This window comes from Aphelocoma coerulescens, chromosome 3 (assembly GCF_041296385.1).
Source record: "Aphelocoma coerulescens isolate FSJ_1873_10779 chromosome 3, UR_Acoe_1.0, whole genome shotgun sequence".
NCBI lineage: Eukaryota > Metazoa > Chordata > Aves > Passeriformes > Corvidae > Aphelocoma > Aphelocoma coerulescens.
The window spans coordinates 71,097,990-71,112,791 of NC_091016.1; the positions used below are offsets into that span (position 1 = coordinate 71,097,990).

At 39.5% G+C, this 14,802-nt stretch overlaps 1 protein-coding gene across 4 annotated transcripts in view; it reads left to right on the forward strand.

Annotated features, from left to right (window-relative positions):
- Positions 1 to 14,802, forward strand: part of THEMIS (thymocyte selection associated) — an 80,517-nt gene that overhangs the window by 63,542 nt on the left and 2,173 nt on the right. For 2 of the 4 annotated variants that reach the window (XM_069010815.1, XM_069010810.1), the window contains 2 exons: positions 495 to 648; positions 10,493 to 10,631. In XM_069010815.1, coding sequence (XP_068866916.1) covers positions 495 to 648; positions 10,493 to 10,631 — 293 coding nt within the window. Of the gene's footprint in view, positions 1 to 494; positions 649 to 10,492; positions 10,636 to 14,802 lie in introns of those variants that run through there. The other 2 variants (XM_069010812.1, XM_069010813.1) reach the window with 2 other exon arrangements.

Sequence of the window (14,802 nt, forward strand, 5' to 3'; positions counted from 1 at the left end):
TATAATTAATAACTCCATAATTGTCAGTTCCCATCATCTAACTATACTATGCTATGAATGTTACTGGGTAAGTGTAATTGAAATGTCAGACTTTATATGAATTTGTGATGTAATATATAACAAAACACATTAAATGAAGAATCGATACAATAAAAATAGTTAATCAGAAAGTAATCTGAATCAACCAAAAGGGATTCATAAATCTCCTTTGCTTGTGTGACTCCATATAGCCAAATATAAAAAGGAAAAGAAAGACTGGAAATGTGTTTTAGAGGTAATCTCTTCACCTAGAGTGCCTCCTGGTCATGTTATTTTGTGATGTACATGCCTGAAAGACAAGCTCTGTGGTAAATGTCACTGTTGATTTTGACATACAGAAAGATCTGTAGTTAAAACTCACAGAAATGAGCCAAAGAATGTTGCTCTTGCATGTCACATCAGTTTGGAATAAGAATTTACATGGAAAGTTAATGTGCTGTTCTATGTAATTTCAGAATTTCTGCATAGACACCACCAAGAAATTGTGCTCAGACCAAGCTGCTGATGTTTTGGAATTGCAAGTTAGTTGTCAAAATGATTTGGTGCATCGTGAGAATCAGAAGGACATGACTAGGAAAGCTACACTGGTGGAAACCTCTGTGATTAAAGGTCAGTTAAGCTTTATGGTTTGAGCTATTAACATAACAAAGCTTAACCCCAGCCCTGATGAAAACTTGACATACAGGAGTATCTTGTGTGATTTCACTTGGAATCTGTGGCTTAGTCAAAAAGGAATGAAAAGTGAACCTTTCTGTTCTTCCTCTCTAAATGCCGTAAGGCAAATTCATCCAAGCTCTCAGCAGCAGCATGGTTATTAAACTCTGTTTGACACTGCAGCATGAATATTCAGTGTTTTTTAGGAACAGACGATAGGGAAACATGTGCCTTCCTTTTGCTTTAGAGTGATGCTTACACATAATCTCTTATTAAAAAAATACCAATCCCAAAATGTTTTAAGATGAGAAAGCCATTTACATTAAAGATATGGACATGTCTTCGACTCATATTTTTGTATTTTGAAGAAAAAAATAGTTCTGAGCAGATTACTTGACTTAATTGTTTTTAAAGTCTCCATTTGTTTGTGTTTCCCTTAATTTTGATAATGGGTAGTTTTTCTACTTATCTTCCAAGTTTTTCCTTTTTTAGAAATGAACTGTACTGAAGTTGAAAAGCTAGATGATAAGAGGACAAATCCAAACTCCATTTATGCTATATATTTCAACTTTGCAATTAATATATTAAAAATTATTTCATTAATCTCTCAGTCACAGGTTATATTTGAAATATGAACACATCACATTAATTACAACACTGAAACATTTGGAAGACTAAACCACAAATATTCATCCTCACATCATTTGTTAACTTATAGTTGATACCAATAGAAGAACTTCCTACAAAGTTTCTTTTTTTTTATCTTGTCATTCAGTGTGTAAGACACTTTAAAAGGATTGTCTATTTGAAACTATGTGTATTGAAACTTCTAAAAGCAACATAAACCACTTTTATGGAGAAGAATTACAGTGTCATGTTGAATACTCATTAATCCTTATTGCTGTGGAAATTGATTATTTGGGGGCTGATTATTGAAAGTGATGTGGTTTAACCCCAGTCAGCAACCAAGCCTCAGACAGCTGCTTGCTCATTCCCTCACCAACAGGATTAGGGAGAGAATTGGAAGGGCAAAAGCCAGAAACATTGTGGGTTAAGACAGGGAAAACAAAATCCACTCCTACAAGCAAAGCAAAACAAGGAATTAATTCACTGCTTCCCATGGGCAGGCGGGTGTTCAGCCATCTCCAGGACAGCAGAGCCCTATCACGTGTAATGGTGATTTGGGAAGACAAATTCCATCAATCCAAATGGCCCTCTTTTCCTCCTTCTATGCTTTTGGTCAGTTGGGGTCACCTGTCCTGGCTGTGTCTCCTCCCAACCTCCAGTGCACCTCCAGCTTCCTTTGCCAGCCATGGCAGTATGAGAAGCAGAAGAGGCTTTGGCTCTGTGCAAGCCCTGCTCAGCAATAACAAAAATATCTCTATATCACCCCTGTCTTCAGCACAAATCCAAACCAGCCCTGTACTAGTCACTGTGAATACAATTAATTCTGCCCCAGCAAAAACCAGCATGGTATTTTCGTATTAGGAAGCTTTGAAATAAAATCCTAAATTTGTCATTTTGTGGCTTTGAAAAATCTCTTTTCAGGCTCTGTTTTGTCACTTTAATGATTTGATTAGATTTTGTAGGGGTAAATAGTGAAGCTTACATGCTGGCAGCTACAAAGGACAGTATCAGTTTAAACCCCACAAAAAAAAAAAAAAAAAAGAAGTACCAACATAGGTTAATGGGGTACTAGTTTTTTGTCAAGGGCACTTCCTGTAAATCACTGAGGCTTGACTTTGAAAACCATTGTCCATGCTACAGGGATTAACTGGATCACTTGCATGGGTTAGTCTCTGTGGCATGAGGCAGACATGGGAAGCAGGGGGAACACACTTGAAGAAAACATGACCAGAGCTTCTTTGATGGACAAGGCAGACCTAAAGCTAATGCTGAGCACTGGCTTATTCACAAGCACAGAAGTCCATGCTTGAGGAGGTGCTTAACTTTGTTGGCCTATACTACTCATAGACAGGCAAAGTCATCCAGGCTAAAGTCTCATAATGCCTTTATGGTGAAGAATCTTCAAATATTTTTCTGAACACAGCTGCTCAGTTTGTGTAGCAAGAAGTGAAGCCATACAGTCACTTCCTGTGCCTTTTACGGGAACTGTACAGTAGTTTCTAAACTGAGATCCGTTGGCTGAGAAAAGAAATATGGAGCCACTGTTACTGAGGCTTCATCTCAATAATAGGACTGGGAGGTCTTTCCATTTAGTCTTTCCATTTTCCTGTTGTGAGAGTATTTGTTACTGCTCGTGTTTCTTTTGAACCTGGGCACCACTGAGAAATGTCTGTCTCCATCTTCTTCATATCTTCCCATCAGGTATTGATACCCAGTGATAAGATCCTCCCTGACCTGTCTCTTGACCAGGTTGAAGAGTCACAGCCCTCTCAGCCTCCCCTTCTATTTCAGATGCTGTTTCAGGCACTTGATCACCTTCATGACCGTTTTCTGGACTTGCTCCAGAACATCCATGTCTCTCTTGTACAGGGAGCCAGCACTCCAGGTGTGCTCTCTCCAGTACTGATCAGGGGCACAAGGACCTCTGCTGGCACCACTATGCCTAATGGAGCCCAGAATGTTGTTGGACTATCCTGCCACAAGGACACATTACCGGTGCATGGTCAGCTTGTCTTCCAGGACCCCAGTGTCTTTCTCAGAAAAGCTGCTTTCCAGCTGCTTCACAGCCTCAGCCTGTGTTGGTGCATGGGGTTATTCTTTCCCAGGTGCAGGGCCTTGCATTTTCCTTCACTGAACTTCATGGAAGTTCTCTCTGCCCAGTTCTCCAGCCTGTTCAGGTCCCTTTGATGGCAGCACAACCATCTCAGCTGCTTCTCCCAATGCAAACTTACTGTGGGAAGCTCGTTCCCATCGACTGTTCCATTAATGAACCACCATGTCTGTTGCAGACACCCAAACATCGCTCATGTTGGTCTCTCCATTAAATCCTGACCCAGAAAACTCTCAGAGGGCTCTTCAGCTGTCCCTAGGCAAAGGGCTGCCTCTGTTACCATGGTACCAGCAAAATTTCTTCCTTCTCTTTCACTCTGCTTGCTAGCTCATGCAGTTTGTGGTTCTGGACACCAGAAAACAGACTTGGACTTTTTGCAACAGTTCCTGATTTGGACCTTCTTCTGAATATGTTTCAACACCATGGTGAAATGATGCAATATTGCTGACTGTCTCATCTGCTCTGCTGGAAGTCTGTCTGCCTTCTCTCTCTTTATTCACTCAGAGATAGTAGCATCAGTCTTTTGTCCACCGCATTAAGCCTTATTTATACGTCATTGATAAACCTTTTTCAGAATCTCGAGAAGTGCTTGATTTTTATTGCAATTTCTCAGTTTCTAGCACAACTCTTGTTTTTCTTAGCCAATTCTTCATTTGTTTTTAATTCCGAAACAATCTAACTTTTTCTAGGGACTTATTCAATTTTGAAAATATCTTTTCTTAATTCTTCTTACTCTATTTCCTTTGGCCCTCATTGCATCAAGATCCGACTGTTTGCTGTAACAACCGTTCTGAGAAAGCAGAGTTTATTTTTCTCCTAGTTGAGACTCACGTGTCAGTAGTCAGTGTAGGTTGATGACTTAACTCCTCCTGCTTCCAGTAGACATACTTTTTTTAAACTTTAGCTCTCAATTAGGCTTATTTTCTTCCTATCTATTTCCATGAGTTTATGGCTGGAGACCTGTGCTCTGCAGGTAGCTTTGGGTGTATGACCAAGAGTATTAGAGGAAAGAAAATGGTGTTAGGACTTCTGAAGGCTTGCATGACCCTGGTACTGCAAGGATTCACAGCACTAACTCTTCCCACCTAGCTCAGTTCTTAGCCTGTATCTGATTCAAAAGCTCATCAATCACGTGTCTCCTGCCTCATTTCTCATGAAAATTGCAATTAGTTAATTTGAAGTTTATCCTATTAACTATATTGGTTTAGACTACTCACAGAACACCAGATAAAGAATAGATTTTGTTACTGAGGATTCCAAACAAACTCCTCGTACTTCTCTTTAGTATGCACATAGAAAATCACAGACTAGTATCACAATGATCGTTCTTTTGCAAGACTAGGGAATTGCTTCTTGTTTAATTGCCTTGGAGTATATCCCTTTACCAACTCTGTCCAAATTGGAGTGTAGTGTGAGTTTGAGCTAGGCAGATGTAACTTAGTCCAAAGAACAGTGATGGATTGTACCCTGACATACCCTAATGAAAGTTAAAGGTTTTTCTGAAAGTTCTGTGTTAGTATAGTCCAAAATTATTTGGCTTGATTAAAAGATAACTGCAGAATTTTACAGGAGATTGGATTAGATTACATAACAGATCTTCCTGGCCAGCCAGGGAATCCCCATGAGTCCACTGCTGCGTGCAGCAAGCTTGCCTGTTCCAGAGGGTGTACTCTGCTCTGCTAATTCACAAGATAATGGATTAGAAAATATGTCAAGACTAATAACACAGACACACTCCTGTGGGTTTTGAGTGGGAGGAAATGCACCATTCACTGACTAATCTTTAAACTTCAACTGATGAATGTTAAGGCACCCTCCAAAACACCAACCTGTTTCAAATTCCTAATAAGGATGTTGAATCTGTACTCTCAAAAACCCCCCTACTTACAGAGAAAATTGCTATTTCTTACCAAAGGCCAGATAGTTCAGAAAAGAAAAGCAATGTTTTTCTCTCCATTTTAGAGCCTCTATTGTCTTTCCTTACGGAGCTCATGTTAATAAAGATAGGATTTATTATCCTTGTTTCTAAGAAATGGAACCTTTTTCATCTGTTGTAATTAAACCTGAAGAGGCCACTAAAGATATTCTCTTATTTTCTTATATTTGACTGAGTTTGAATTAATTAAAATGGTAGCAATATCTGCAGGATAATAACTCCCAACAGAAATCTGCTGTATCAGTTTTCATTTATCCTTGAAATTTGTTCTAAGAGGAGGTTCTATAACATTGTGTAATCTTCTTCTTCATGGCATAGGTTTCTGGAATAGTTACAATCTGCAGCAAAACAGTGTTTATGCTGATTTTGTTTATTGATGTCAGTATATTTTAGGGAAGGTATTTATATATTCTGTCTTTAGGCACTTGATTTAGGAGGCTAGTGGGCTGGAGAAAGAAAAAGAGGAATGGGCCTTCTGTTTGTACTTTAGGATGTGCATATGTCTACCAAATTTTCAAAGATGGTTTAAGAAATTTCTGCCCCTGTAGCTTGTTAGTAAAGACAATACATTTGACCATGGCACTGTGCTCTAAAACAAATATTAAAATGAATGAGACGTAATAACCAAAAAAACTTAAAGCAAAACCTAGAATTTTGAATTATTTTGAAAAAAGAGAAAAGCTGCTCTTTTTTTGATGACATCACAGGGATTTTGTATTAGTGTTCTGAACTAGGTGCACAGGAATAAGTAGTATGAATTAGGAATCCTTTCCTGTAGGCATGAGACAACTCCCTCCAGCTTCCCCACTCAGTTCAGTCTTTGACTAGGGCAAAACTGGTATTAGATTCTTTGGCTCCCATGGTCTTGTAATTTTCTTAAAAAAAGAAAACAAAAAACTCTTTGTGTTTTTGGCTATAAAAACAAAACTTACCCTTGGTTGACACATCTTCTGAGGTAAGTTTAAAAAAAGGCAAGAAAATTACTTAAAATATATGGAGATCATACCATTTCATAGGATGTGAGTACACTCTAGTAAATGATATTGAAATATTTTTAATCACCTTTGCCCTCAACCAAACTCTAACCTGTTTAACAGCAGGGGGAAGAAAGCATAGGCTCTGAATCCTTCTGATTTCACTGGTGTATTAGATATGACTGATTTAAATTGCAGTAATATTCAGAGGTTTCAGGCAGGAGCTTAGGTGGCTGCAAGGAGGAGGTATGACAGTGTTATGTATAGTTAAACTGAAGGGTACTTCATGTCAGTGCCCTCTCCCACTCTAGCAGTGCTGCCTGGCTCTGCTCCCCCAGTCCTGTGCAGAGCAACGCTTGAACATTTCTGATGGTGCCCTGAGCCCTGCTCTGCATCCTCTTGCAGGAATTTATGATGAGGTAAGAAATATGAGATTGTTTAAAACTTGTGGCAACCATTTCTGATCTGCAAGAGCTGCTGTTACACTGGGGATTTATTTTATATGAGGCAGTAGTGAAACAGTGGAAACTAGGTCTCAAAAAGTTCAATAAAACCAGCAAGATAGACTAGAAGAAAATATGATGAAGAAAAAAATTTAAAAGGACAGTGAAAGAGGTCAACAGTTGTCTCTTTCAAGAAATCTATGATTTTTTTTAAAACATTAAGATTAATCTTTTCCAAACAATAGGTTAGTAGATTCCAGAAGGAGATAAATATTACCCTTACATTAAATGCAACCCTACAGTTTACGTAAAATATTTTGATTGTGGCACTTAACAGTTTTTAAAGATATGCTACATCATGAAATAGTGGTTGATGGATATCAGCTCAAGGAATAGTCCATTAGTTTTATGGGCTCTGATTCTTCTATCACTGATCAGCTTTCAGCAGCACTCCCTAAGGAATTAGTTCTCATTAGCACTGGGGAGCATCAAAACCAGTCTCACAGCTAATAAAATGCTGCTGTTCATAAAAATGTTTTTGTTTATGCATATACCTTCAGTTCTGTGCATTTTCACTAAGTGATGTGCAGAAATAAGGATGTGGCTCTACCATGTTGAGCTCATAATATTGTTATGCAGAATATTTCACAGCTACTTTTTTTTAGTTAGGCATAAATAAACAAAAAATGCTGTGTGGTTGAGTGTTAATTTATGCAGCATTAAAACTGATCTGAAATATTTACCAAAGCTATAAACCTGTGTTATGTTCACACAGCCAGAGGTATTTAGGTGTGTAGCCTTGCATGTACATGAGCTGGGCCCTCCAGCAGTTGTTTCATTCAAGCAAGGGTCTTGATGGGTTGGGTCTCTTCTGTTGCCTACCTTTTGAAGAAGGGCAAAATGAAGAGTTATGACAAACATTTCTGACCTTGAAATTTGCGAAAAACAGCAAGTATATTCCGAGAAAAAGCCAACATATCCTACTCACTCAAGGATACTAGTGAAATTAATGGAAATTTTTAGTCTGTAGAGCACTATCCTTCCACTATAAAGGCAAATATAATTATACAAATTGTTCCAGGAAGAGCAGAATTAATGAAATTTGGTTTAATAAGTATTCAGGCCTGTTGTCCCCTACTGCTCCTCTCTGCCTTTCCTGATAATAACCAAATCTCTCCTTGTGATGTTCCTATCAAAAGAAAAAGAGCAGGTCTGGAGCTATGTGTGTGTTGAGTGGCCAACAAATATGCACACACTGATTCATGCTGCTGTCTGCTGCCAAATGGAGTGGATAACAGCTGTGTTCTGCATGCTTCTCTTTCAATAGAGGAACTAATTCAACTCCAGCTTTTGTAACCACGGTCAGACTTCTGTCCCCTTTTCAAATCTGACTGAAATTGGCAGAAATAAACTTGTAAAAGTACTGAAGAGGTTGATGGATGGATGGACAGCACGATGACATAAGCATTATTTTCTTGGCAGGCTGAGATGGCCTATCCTATTCGGGAATTCAATGTTGAGGCTAATAGATTTTTTTCAAATAAGGAAGAAAATTGCATTGATTTCAATGTTCAGAATTCCCCCAGGATTTTTCAGCTTGTCTCATTCATTACTTAATGCTTTATTGAAGTGTAAAAATATACATTTCAAAAGGCACCCTGAACAGGTTTGGGACTGGGAACAGCTGTGATTTAGTCGGGCCTGATGACATCAACATTCTTTCTCCTTGAGCTGTCTTGCTTAGAAGCGTATCATTTTGTTTACATGTGTTTGGGAAAGAAGAAAACCTGGCTATGCCATCCATGAGCAATCTGTACCTTATATCCCTATTAGCAAGTCTAAAGTGCACAAACAATATTTCCCTTGCTGAATCACAGGGATTAGCTTATTCTTGCAGTGCCTGTTTTATTCATTAGTTTACTTTTACTGATATCAAGCACAGCCAAATTGCAAATGAACTACAAACCAGGAAATGTTTATTAACAAGATAGTGGCCACATGTGCGAGTAAGACCTTCAATGCCTTTCTAATCATATCCTTGGGGTTTTGGTTTTGCTTTTTTTATTCCTTTTGATGCTCAGATCTGGAAATACTTTGCTAATTCAGTAGTGGGGGACTTGTGGGTATGTGGGTTTATGATAGACTCTGCGCTGGTGTGATCAGACAGATACTTGATTACCTTAATATTTATTTCCAGCCTTAGAAAACCTATAAAGGAAAGGATCACACCCTCACAAAGAAATTACTACTACCCAGTTTTCAGGGAGAGACACCTCAGTCATGGAGAGCCTTAGGAGGAACACAAGTGGGATTTGGAGACTGCAGAGAAATGATAGAATTGTTCTCTTGGTGAAGGGGCACGTGGTGGTTGCAATAGTAAGTCTGGGAGGATTCTTTTTTGAGAAGTTTGGCCTCATAAAGAAGAACCTGTTTGACAAACATGGCTTGCTGGGAGGTCAGAGAGTACACTGTAGTAGGTTGTTTCAAGTTGTGTCCTAGAAAATTAATCAACCAGGAACAGCTGTACCCACAACAGTGTTTCACACTGGTTTGCAATTTCAGGTGAAAGTTTTGGCTTTAAAAATACAGTATCTTCTCAGCTCCATTACCTATGAGCCTTCCTGATAAACTCTAAGGGTGATTTGCTCTTGGCAGGGAACCTGTGCTGATATCACTACCATCATCTCAGCTCTAGCTGGTCCTGTTGTGACCTGGCTCTTGCCCACCACAGGCTGAGCTAAGGGATGGGGTGGCTCTGAAGCGGTGAAACGGGGCGCTCACTGAACAATCCTTATGGGGTTCAGTTCCATGAGACCAATGGTCCCATGTGTCTTGCAGAGCTTCCTCTAACCTCAGGGAAGTGGTGAGCCACCCAAGGAGGGGAGGAGACCCTGGGGCCTCTTGGCAGCAGCCTGAGTCACCGTGAGATCTAAAGTGCAGCTGTTACTGTGCCTAGATGCAGAGCAGAGCCTGCCCCAGCTCTTGAGCTGCTGAGAGGCCTCCAGTGAGGGTCTCTGCTCTTGTAGGAAAACACTGCTGCTTTCTGAAAGGTTTGTCCTCAGTGCTGCTTCAGGCTAGTCTAGGTGGATGTAAAGAAATGCACTTCAAAAATTTTTCATTTTAACCTCATACCATTCTCAAGTCTGTGTCTCTCTTATATCACCTTTTAAATTAGAAGCAACTGGAGGTTCTGGGTCTAGGAAATCCCAAGGTAACACCATGGCTTCCTAACTGCAGGGGCTTCTCTTGTCAGGCAATGGAACACAAAAGCATGGGAGCACATCTGTAATAAGGATGGTACGCGCAACTCATGACAGGTGGATTGCTCTTCTCTTGATATGGTCAGATAATTTTATCTGCCTGCTTTTATGCTGTTAGTGATTGCACTATTTAAACCTTTTAACAAACTCTGAAGTTATTCATGCATAGACAGCAAGGAGTGGTCAACTTAGAGGTACAAGCCTGTGCAAAAACTGAAATAGGAATTCTTGAGTGAAGACTCTCTTGCAAAATGCTCAGCTCATTTTCATTCCATCACAGATACTGTTCAGGAACTTAAGTCATTTAAGATCTCTGAAAAACATAAAAGTGAGGAGAACATTGGGTTTTTTTGATTTATGGTTGTCTTTTTGAATTGTACCATTTTATCTTTTCCAGGACAAGGGCAGAATCTTCCATTTCCTTAGAGTTAATTTTTGCAATTTTTCAGATCTAGCAAGAAACTATGAGGCAGAAGAGGAAGAAGAGCATGACTACAGCTATATTGATGAAAAGATAATTGAAAACATAAGAGAAGTATTTCATGACACCAGCATTAGAAATAAGCCTGCCCTCTCCAGAGGAAGAAGGTGAGTGTAAACTATGATCACTTGTGGATGCAAACAAGTGCAGGCAGAGTGATTTTTCAGACTGGCTGGTGACCTTCACTTCCCAAAACAAGAGAGGTTTTCCCCTGGGAGCTGCTGCTGTTGCTGCAAATGTCCTGTGAGTAAGGCAGGAAAGGTTCCCCTGAGCTGCCACCCATGACCCCCAGTCACTCTTAGCTGTGTCACCTTTGTTAAAGGAGTACCTGTCATTGTTCTGGGGATAGAAGTGCACGTGCATTTTCCCAGTTTGTGGCAGTTTGCTCTAAAATTATAGTACTCTGAATGCAGCCCTTTTCCTCTTTTTGGGAGTGGATGCCTTGTTGTGCATGACTGAGTTTTGTTGCTTTAAAAGCTTTCAGGCATTATCTGTGTTTTCATTAAATCTGCAAGGTTCTGCTCTGGCAGTCTGCAGTGACTTTAAGTGCCAGTGAAGACGGCTTTTGCTTCTAAAAATCTCTAGGTCTCATTTCCAGCTAAAAACAGATGAGAATTTTTCTAGATATGAGTGAAACTGTGGTCGCAGTTCTTTTCGCTCATAGCTGAACCTTCTACAGATTTCACTTGATTCGGTTAAATGGCTTCTTTTGTGAAAGTTTTGTGAAAACACTAAAAAAAGGTGAAATATTGTGTTTCAGAGATTTAAAAAAAAATTTATTATGAAACATTTTATTTTAAAATGTACTTTGTGTTTATTTTTAAATTATGTGCAGCGTTCATACTGTATTTGAGTTCAGCAGCATAGTGAATCTGAAATAAGCTGTTATTTTTTCTGAAATTCTCAAACCCCTCAGAAAAATGATATCCAGGGCAGTGTGTGGATGGATGAGGCCATCTCTTCTCCTGCTCACAGACACAGAGACTCCAAAGTTACAGAAAAGACTAAAAATGAAACTATGTAGGACATTTCACATAACAGATTGCTTCCTCAGTCCACATGCTTTTGAGGGTGGGGTCTTGATCTATCATGTCAAGAAGATGGGAAAGAGAGAACTGAGCTCTCTTCTGACTAAAATATCCCCTCTGACCACAGGCATTAAGGGAAAAGTGTGCTTTCAAGAAACAACACCAGCTTAGAGGATCAGCATCTGTTTATACTACTTACTGTTGTAGCATTGGTTCCTCTGAGTCTTTATCCACTTGCCCTTTAAATTCCCTGTCAATGGAGGCAACGTTTCACTTTATTAGTGTCCTCTTGGAGGGTTCTAGCAAAATGTGAAAGAAAAGAACCATTGCTACCTTGAGGGAGATCACTCTCTTTGGATAATCTTGGTTTATAAGCAATGACATAAATTTTCATCCTTAATGGCTGACAAATGTATCCGCTCTCTGCAATCATTAGCTAGCCAAGGAGCATGTGTCTCCTCCAGCCTGCTGGTCTCCCCCAGCTATCAGAAATCTCCATTGTGGCTTTTTTCTAGCACGTAAAGTTTCTATCAAGATTCCACAGTTGCACTTGTGAGCATTTTGAGAAATATGGATTTGACGTGGGCATATGCAATTAACTTTTAATACAGGCAAAAGTCTTATAAAATACGTAGCCAGATAAAATAACCAAATTAGCTGGTTTAGGCTTCTATATAGGATAATATTGCACCAAAATATGTTGTCTATTTCACCTGTGTCAAATACCTAACATCTGATCATTATTGTTCTTGAAGAATTCATCAGTTAACCATTTCCTGCCCACAGTCTCTCCTTTCCTCAGGACATTTATGCCGTTTATCAATATCTACTTTTAATTATTTGGTATATATGATTTATCAAAATTAAGTCTATTGATCCAAATTACTATAAAATAGAATTTTTAGGAGGAAAAGTAGTTTTAATGAAATACAGAAGTAAGCCTCAGCAGTCAGGCCTACCTTAAAAAAACAATATTTATTATTTACAGTGTTTCAGCAGTGTCCCCCTCAAAATCTTTCCACAATCAGGGCTGAAGCATGCCAGGATGACACTAGTAAAGAGCTAGTCCTCACCCTAAGCAGGAGGCAGAAAGAAAGAACAGAGAGTTGTCTCCGGTCATTGCTATGTTAATTTTGATAGAATAACTGTGCCCAGAGGGTCAATGATGTTAACATGACCTCATCACTCCAGAACAATAAGCAACTAAGCAAGGGACTTCACTACAGATGCCTGAGCTTGCTGTAGCAACAATCATTATTAACATATTTTGACCTTCCATTAAATATTCAAGAGAAAGTTAGAAAAAAACCCCACACCACCCTCGAAGCATTTAAAATGTGTGGCTTTCTTTTCAGAAAGACGAGTTTCTCTCCTTTTACTGCCATGAGTTGTTTCTGCTTTTTCAATGATGAAAGCCCTCAGTTTGACAGTCTTTTGGATGATATTGCAAATGTCAACAGTGGCTTTTCTTGGTGTGAGAAAATGGGAAAATAGAAGGTCTATTGCAACCACTGAATTGGAATAACTCTGGCTCTGCTGTAATGTCTCCTCCTACATCCCTGCAAACAAAAATGAGATGGAGGCATGCAGGAACAGGAACAGCAACAACAACAAAACTTCAGCAAAACCAGAGAAGGCAGATTCTGTCTCCAGTGCTGATAGCTGCGTGTAACTCATGGATGGAAAAGGACAGAAACAACATGGTCCAGCCACCTGGAGAGCTGAAAATGAGTACTGCTGTCAGACTGTTCCAGGAGGTTACTTTCTGGACTTGAACTGCACACAAGTGCCTGAAAAGGAATGGTCTCAGCTGACTAAGCTTCTGTGCTTATTAAATAGGACACAAAAAAAGGGAAAAGTAGAAAAGAGAGCGAAATGCAGTAATGAATGAAAAAGCTACACAGCTATGTTTTCCTCTTCTCATGAACTCAACGGTTGAGGCAGTTATGTTTGGACAAAGTAGTTTTCTTTATTTTCAATTTGTATCAGGTTTTTTTTGAGTAATTGTATGAAACAGATTAAGCCGCAAGTTTTTTCTTTATTTTTACCTTGGTTATGCTGAGGTGCAGGTTCCCTCATATTCAAAACACAGAGACAGTGCTTCAAATGAAAATCACCCTTTCTGACCCCAGCACATCTTCATTAATCCTTTTGTACCGTTTTTCTAGGACATTTCTCTGGCACTGTCATGCCACTGACCCTCTGAGCGAGCGTTTCTTTCATAGAAAAGCCTCTGGGTGAAAGGCTGAGGCAAACTTTGTAACCTTGGGTATACTGGAGTGAGGAACCCAAATCCATGACTGTAGCTGTGTGTTCTCAGCAGTTCTGAAAGTCCTCTTCCTAAGTGACTTCCAATGCCCCCTTTGGGGGGCATCATCTACCTTGCTAATTTTCATGGTTAGATAATTTTTCAGCTGCCTGCTTTTTTCACTTTTCTCTGATATGAGAAGTGAAGCTTTTTTCCAGGTTGCAATCAATGGTGATTACAGAAAGAAGAAAGAGTCGAGAGGGGACAAATAAATAGTGTGCTGCTCTAAGAGCTGCAAACCTTGGCTTTGACTCAGACAGGGCTTCAAAGAACCTGTCTCAAAGCACTGGTAGGTTCAGAGACCCTAAGGGCAGGGAGGACTACCGTGATTATCTAGATGTTCTAGATGTTCCTCTTACTCAAACAAGCCCTACCATTCCCCCACAGGACAGATTCAAACATGTTTTTATAGTTGGCAGAGCTGGGAACACAGCCCACTGGTGATGTCTGTACACTGGCATATTGCCATTAAATATTAATTAAATTATTAATTAACTTCCCTTCAGGCCAGCAGCTCTGTTACATCAGTTACAGGTCACATCCCTTGGAAAACCTCTCCCCAAGAGGAAGGCATCTCTTCTCCTATATCTGCCAGACCAGAATATGACGCAGGAGGCATGATGGTTGTAATCCCACTGGAGATACACTGGGAAAACTTTTTGCCAGAGTCACAGTTTATACTGACTAAATGTGCTCTTTTGCCTGGTGTAGGTTAAATATTTCCCTAAACTGCATAAGCTATACCAGTAAAAGAAAAATTTACTGGTATGAGTTTCCCATACCTAAGCAAAGTTGCTGGCATAGCTGTGTTGGAGTCATATATTAGCTTTATTTTTGTTGTAGTCTTTGGATTGCTGGTGTAATTGTACTGACAAACCATTTTATGGTACAGACAAGCCCTAACTCGCAGCCATTAATTTGACTCAAGATCTCATTCACCTG